The 7,506-nt window shown below is 43.0% G+C and overlaps 1 protein-coding gene across 1 annotated transcript in view; it reads right to left on the reverse strand.

Annotated features, from left to right (window-relative positions):
* Positions 1-7,506, reverse strand: part of LOC108518143 (glucocorticoid modulatory element-binding protein 1) — a gene marked incomplete at its 3' end in the record, with an annotated part of 26,143 nt that overhangs the window by 4,323 nt on the left and 14,314 nt on the right. Inside the window, exons 5-7 of the mRNA XM_017856333.1 lie at positions 6,081-6,238; positions 3,416-3,547; positions 1,954-2,091 (exon numbers count right to left, since the gene is read on the reverse strand). Of these exons, the coding sequence (XP_017711822.1) occupies positions 1,954-2,091; positions 3,416-3,547; positions 6,081-6,238 (428 nt within the window). The remainder of the gene's footprint in view (positions 1-1,953; positions 2,092-3,415; positions 3,548-6,080; positions 6,239-7,506) is intronic.

Genomic DNA, 7,506 nt, shown 5'->3' on the forward strand with positions numbered 1-7,506 from the left:
TTTTTTTTTTTGAGATGGACTCTCGCTCTGTCACCCAGGCTGGGGTGCGATGGTGTGATCTCCGCTCACTGCAACCTTCGCCTGCCGGGTTCAAGCGATTCTCCCACCTCAGCCTCCCAAGTAGCTGGGATTACAGGCACCTGCCATCACACCTGGCTAATTTTTGTATTTTTGTAGACACAGGGTTTTACCATGCTGGCCAGGCTGGTCTTGATTTGCTGACCTCAGGTGATCCGCCCACTTCAGCCTCCCAAAGTGCTGGAATTACAGGCGTGAGCCACAGCGCCTGGCCCATAACCCCATTTCTATCAGATTAGAACATTCTTTTACACTCTGCACAGCAGCACCCTGAAAGTATTCAGAAACAGCTATAAGTGAACACAGTAGGTTCAGAAAGCCTTAAAAAATAGGATATAAGAATAATCTAAAAGCAAGTGGATTTCTCCAATTTTCAGACTCTCTATATATACACATAGTGGACACACACACATAATGAGTATATACAGAGAGACTCTGAAAATACATATCTCGGCTGGGCGCGGTGGCTCATGCCTGTAATCCCAGCACTTTGGGAGGCTGAGGCAGGCGAATCACCCAAGGTTAGGAGTTTGAGACCAGCCTGGCCAACATCGTGAAACCTCATCTCTACTAGAATTACAAAAAATTAGCTGGCCATGGTTGCATGAGCCTGTAGTCCCAGCTACTCAGGAGTCTAAGGCAGAACTGCTTGAACCCAGGAGGTGGAAGTTGCAGTTAGCTGAGATCGTGCCACTGCACGCCAGCCTGGGTGACTGAGTGAAACTCCGTCTCACGAAAAAAAAAAAAAAAGAAAATACATATATTGAGAGAGAGAATGCTTTCTGCCAGTTTTTTTTTTTCTTTTGATATGGAGTCTTGCTCTGTCACCCAGAGTGGAGTGCAGTGGCGTGATCTCGACTCACTGCAAACCTCCACCTCCTGGATTCAGTGATTCTCGTGCCTCAACCTCTTGAGTAGCTGGGATTACAGACATGCACCACACCCAGCTAATTTTTATTTTATTTTTTTGTATTTTTAGTAGAGACAGGTTTTCACCATGTTGGCCAGCTGCTCTCGAACTCCTGACCTCAGTAATCTGCCGCTCTCAACCTCCTAATGTACTGGGATTACAGGCGTGGGCTACCGCACCCGGCCTGTTTTTTTTTTTTTTTTTTTTTTTTTTTTTTTTTAGACAGGGTCTTGCTTTGTAACCCAGGCTGGAGTACAGTTGTATGATCATAGCTCACTGCAGCATCAAACTGCTGGGCTCAAGTGATTCTTCTAAGCCTCAGCCTCCCAAGTAGCTGGGACTACAGGTACCTACTACCAACCATACCTGACTAATTTTTAAAAAGCTTTTTGTAGGCCAGGAGCAGTGGCTCATGCCTGTAATCCCAGCACTTTGGGAGGCCAAGGCAGGGGATCATCTGAGGTCAGGAGTTCAAGACCAGCCTGGCCAACATGGCAAAACCCTGTCTCTACCAAAATACAAAATTAGCCGGGCATGGTGGTGGGGGCCTGTAATCCCAGCTACTCAGGAGGCTGAGGCAAACAGAATTGCTTAAAACCCAGGAGGCAGAGGTTGCAGTGAGCTAAGATTGTACCACTGCACTCCAGCCTGGGCAATAAGAGTGAAACTCCATCTTAAAAAAAAAGGTTTTTTTGTGGAGACAAAGCATTTCATGATGTTGCCCAGACTATTGGCACAATTTATAAAGACAAAAATTACCTGTGGAAAAGCATGGCCAGATCTGAGTTCAAAACATAGTTATGAACCTTAGACAAGTGACTTAATTTATATGAGCCTTAGTTTCCTTATCTGTAAAATTAAGATAATAATACCTATACATCAGGGTTTTTGCAAGGCTTACAGGACCTGCCTACAGAGGTGAGTATTCAATAAATGACTGCTACTGTTAGGATTAGTGCACTTACCTGTAACCTGGAAGGGAGCCTGGATGAGCCGCTGCTGAACTCCCCGGAGTAGCTCCTCTATTTCCTTCTGTATATTGCAGACAACTTCTTCCATCAGCCCTACATCAGCTATTCCTTTCCAGAACATCAAAGTGTCCTCTGGCACAAGAAGGATAAGACAGGGTAAAAAAGAGACACTACACAGATACTTAGGCAAATCTCTACAATGTTATATTCAAAATTATTTTAACTCAAAAGAATTTCTTATTGGGCCATTCCTGAAAAAAAGGAATAGGCTTTGGAATATTAGATGCTTCCCTGAGTGGGCACCCAATTATTTGGCCCCTTCAGAAGCATAGGTGCTTGGGATAATTGCCTCAATTTGTCATTCTCTGAATTTGTCATAGTTCTCACTACAAAGAATAGTCATTTTCTTCCAATAAAATATTAAATTAAACATTAAATAAACATATTTAATATTAAATATTTAGTTTTAATTTAAAATGAGATATTAGATATTTAATATCATAAAAGTTAAATAGTAAAGATATTAAATTAAATATTAATTAAGATATACTCTCCCTAGTCCTATACTTAGGAAAACAAAACAAAACATTTGGATAGACGGGGCTATAAGCTCTCTGAGGGTGGTGGCTATGTCTTTTCTTTTTTTCTTTTTCTTTTTCTTTTTTTTTTCTAAGACGGAGTTTTGTTCTTGTTGCCCAGGCTGGAGTGCAATGGCGCGATATCAACTCACTGCAACCTCCGCCTCCCAGGTTCAAGCGATTCTCCTGCCTCAGCCTCCCAAGTAGCTGTGATTACATGCATGTGCCACCACAACCGGCTAATTTTGTATTTTTAGTAGAGACAGGGTTTCTCCATGTTGGTCAGGCTGGTCTTGAACTCCTGACCTCAGGTGATCCACCCGCCTTGGCCTCCCAAAGTGCTAGGATTACAGGCGTGAGCCACCGTGCCCGGCCTGTCTTTTCATCTATGCACCTAGCACCTAACAACAGTGCCAACTAAAAATGAATTAATAAATGGAGGGTGATATGAAGCCTCTCCTGGTCCCTTCTAAGTGAATAATCATTAATCACCATGCTCTGTAACACTTGGCATCTATTTTTTCCTGCTAACATCTCAAAACTTAGTTTATCTAAGAAATGTGCCAAGGTTGGAGGCAGTTTGATCGGATGAAAAGCATACACTACATAGTCAAACAGCTAAATTCAGCTCTGACACTTGTTTGTGACTGGTCTTAGGCAAGTTGCTGAACCTTTCTGAATTCTGATTTCTTTGTGTGTAAAATGTGGCTCTGCAGGGTTACTGCATGGATTAAAGTAGGATGTCTGTAGCTATAGTTAGTATTTACATGCATGAGAAAATCCAGCGAAAGTAATTAAGAGGTTTTCCATGTCCATAATGATAATGGTGATAAGGGTCACAAGACCCTGCAAGATATCTGAGCCCTAGAGAAGAATACCTGAAATTTCCTCTGAGTCTTTCTTTACACCCTCCTCCGTGGCCATGGTGACAGCAGCGGTGAGAGCTGAGTTCCATTCCAGCCCTGCCTCTTCCATGCTCTCTTCTGAGATGGCAATCTGCGTGATGCTACCTAAAAGCAGTTCAGTAGAGGTGAGAATGGTGAATGTAATGAAAAAATTATAGCCATCCTATATCTCATAGTCAATAGCTACGAAGACCTTGTTATTTTAACATTCTAGCCTCTTGGCTGCAGGTCCCTATTTTAAAAACTAGACTCTTAGGTAAGCCAGGATGAATACTGGATTTTCTAAAGAAAACCTGCCTTGCAAAGGAAAATGCTTTCTTACTTTGAATAGAAAGTGAAAGATAACTTACAAAATCACAAAAGAGCAATGTGTTTCCTGGGTGGATATGTTTTTGAAAGAGATTGAAGATAGGCATTACTACTAGGCTGCCTGCCCCAGACTTATTGAGGGTGAAGAAAGCTTGAAATAATTTAAGAGAAAGGTATAGTGCTTTGCCAAGAGCTCTACTACAAGCAAGTTTGATACTAAGCATCTAACTTATTTATTAGCCTATAAAGACAAAGTAAAAGAAATGGAGACCATAAAAATCAGATAAGAGATTCATGTATAGCAGATTCACAGAGGGGAAAAAATACCCTTTGCTATGACTTGTATAGTAAGATTTTGACTGGGCATGGTAGCTCATGCCTGTAATCCTACCACTTTGGGAGGTTAAGGTGGGCAGATCGCTTGAGCCCAGGAGTTTGAGACCAGAGTGGGCAACATGGCGAAACCCAGTTTCTACAAAAATTAGCTGGGTGTGGTGGTGCATATCCGTAGTTACAGTTATTCAGGAGGCTGAGGCGGGAGGATCACCTGGGCCCAGGGGCTTAAGGCAGCAGTAAACCGTGATTGTGCCACTGTACTCCAGCCTGGGTGACAGAGTAAGACCCTGTCTCAAAAAAAAAAGAAAGCTTTTAGCCAGGTGCGGTGGCTCATGCTTGTAATCCCAGCACTTTGGGAAGCTGAGGCAGATGGATCATGAGGTCAGGAGAACGAGACCACTCTGGCTAACGCGGTGAAACCCTATCTCTACTAAAAATACAAAAAATTAGCCGGGCGTGGTGGCGGGCGCCTGTAGTCCCAGCTACTCAGGAGGCTGAGGCAGAAGAATGGCGTGAACCTGGGAGGCGGAGCTTGCAGTGAGCCGAGATTGTCCCACTGCACTCCAGCCTGGGCAACAGAGCGAGACCATCTCAAAAAAAAAGAAAGAAAGAAGGACTTTTAGCCAAATAAAAAGGAAGTACAGTTGTCCCTCAGTATACATGAGGGATTGATTCCTGGACCACTTGCATATATAACCAAATCTGCACATGTTCAAGTCCTAAAGTCAGCCCCGTGGAATCCACATACACAAAAAATAAAAGTCAGCACTTCTTAGACCCGGGTTTTGCATTCTGCAAATACTATATTTTCAATCCATGTTTGGCTGGAAAAAAAAAAAAAAGCTGCATAAAAGTGGACCCCTGCCGATCAAACCCATATTGTTCAATGGCCAACTGTAAATAACATTTCACAGTATTTTTCACTTTTCAAGTGAAAAGTCAAGTGTTCAAATATTCAAACTGCCAGATATTTTATACTTTCCTGAAACGGATTTAGGTTTTAAGAGATTTGGCTTCTATTCACCCACTGGTTACACACAGCATATTAGAACTGACCAAAAGATCTTTTTTTTTTTTTTGAGACGGAGTGTCGCTTTGTCACCCAGGCTGGAGTGCAGAGGCATGATCTCGGCTCACGGTAACCTCCACCTCTCAGGTTCAAGTGATTCTCCTGCCTCAATCTCCTGAGTAGCTGGGATTACAGGCACCCAGCTAATTTTTTTTTTTTTTTGAGACGGAGTCTCGCTCTGTCGCCCAGGCTGGAGTGCAGTGGTGTGATCTCGGCTCACTGCAAGCTCCACCTCCTGGGTTCACGCCATTCTCCATTTTTCAAAACAGCCTAATTGAACCTTAATATGCAAAGTGGCACCAAAGTGAAACTGTTATATAATTATAACTACTGAACTACCTTTCCAACGCTTACAATGCATTGTAAGGAAAAAACAAAGGAGGAGGTCTGGCCAATAGGAATCATTTGGAAGAAAACAAAGCATGTTTCCAAAGCATGGAATCCCATCCAAGATTAGCATACTTTACAAGGCACATCAATGCTCATGAGAATTGAAATTAAGATTATACAAAAGGCCGGACGTGGTGGCTCATGCCTGTATTCCCAGCACTTTGGGAGGCTGAGGCGGGTGGATCACCTGAGGTTGGGAGTTCAAGACCACATAACAAACATGGGGAAACCCTGTTTGTACTAAAACTACAAAATTTGCTGGGCGTGGTGGTGCATGCCTGTAATCCTGTAATCCCAGCTACTCGATGAGGCGAGGCAGGAGATCACTGAACCCAGGAGCAGAGTTGCGGTGAGCGAATCCGCGCCATTGCACCCAGTCTGGGCAACAAGAGCAAAACTCCGTCTCAAAAGAAAAGAAAAAAAAAAAAAAATATATATATAATATATACACACACACACACACACACAGGGAGAAATAAGGGGAAAGTTCTGCTGAAAACACAGCGGGTTTTCAGGTGGTTTCCTACCCCCTACCATCAGCCGAAGTGGGTGTCTGCACCACACTTGTCTGCTGTCCTGGCACTGGAGCTCTTGCACTGCTGATCAGAAGATCAAATTTGGTGCTTCTGCAGGTATTGGAGCAAACTTTGTCATGTTGGTAAAAATCAATCTGTCCGGAGTCCATCATTTTCCTGTGCAAAGGGAGACAAGAAGTACCAGTTCAGCCCATACTTCATATAGTGGGAACTAGGCCTCAGGGAAAAATAGGGACAACATTGCTGAGTCTACTGTATAGATTAGGGAAACCTAATAGTGTTAGAAGTCATTAGGTTGCAAAAATTCTAATTTGGGCTTTAAATTTTCACTGGTCCTGCACACATTTACCAGTATTCTTTCTCCCTCTGTAGTTTATTCATTATGAGTACTCCAGCAAGATCTGGTGCCAGTTTCACAGACATAAAGTTTCAGTCTTTTAAAAAACTCTCCTAGGCATGTAGAAAAAAGTTGACTATACTAAACCCACTCTGGAAAATGTCCTTATAATTGGATCCACAAAACGTTATTATAGGCCATGAGCAAAACCATGGGGTATTTTAATTATAGTAAATTCTGTTATAATGTCACTTGGCTTTCACTAAATATTTTTTAGTATTCTCTTTTTTACATTTGGGAAGAATTGGCATGTGCTTGTCTTTCTGGGTAAATAAAACCCACCAAGAACAACAAAACTCAAAGTTAAAGGTATTCCTCAGCCAGGCGCAGTGGCTCATGCCTGTAATCCCACCACTTTGGGAGGCCAAGGCAGGAGGATCACTTGAACTCAGGAGTTTGAGACCAGCATGGGCAACATGGTAAAACCTCATTTCTATAAAAAATACAAAAATCGGTCACGTGCAGTAGCTTATGACTGTTATCTCAGCACTTTGGGAGGCCGAGGCGGGTGGATCACGAGGTCAGGAGATCAAGACCATCCTGGCTAACACGGTGAAACCCCTCCTCTACTAAAAATACAAAAAAAAATTAGCCACGGGCGTGGTGGCGAGCGCCTGTAGTCCCAGCTACTCAGGAGGCTGAGGCAGGAGAATGGCGTGAAACCCAGGAGGCGGAGCTTGCAGTGAGCCGAGATCATGCCACTGCACTCCAGCCTAGGTGACACAGCGAGACTCCATCTCAAAAAAAAAAACAAAAATCAGCCAGGCATGGTGGCTCATGCCTGTAGTCCCAGCTAATTGGTAGGCTGAGGCTGAAGAGTCGCTTGAGCCTGGGAAGCTGAGGTTGCAGTAAGCCGAGACTACGCCACTGCACTCCAGCCTGGGTGACAGTTAGACCCTGTCTCAAAAATAAATAAATAAATAAACAAACAAACAATAAAATAAAATAAAGGTATTCCTTCCCAATTTCATTGGATTACTAATTTCTGCATACAAATCATCTGAAATTTTTTTTTAAAATGATGTTT

This window comes from Rhinopithecus bieti, unplaced genomic scaffold, assembly GCF_001698545.2.
Source record: "Rhinopithecus bieti isolate Rb0 unplaced genomic scaffold, ASM169854v2 scaffold_41082, whole genome shotgun sequence".
Lineage (NCBI taxonomy): Eukaryota > Metazoa > Chordata > Mammalia > Primates > Cercopithecidae > Rhinopithecus > Rhinopithecus bieti.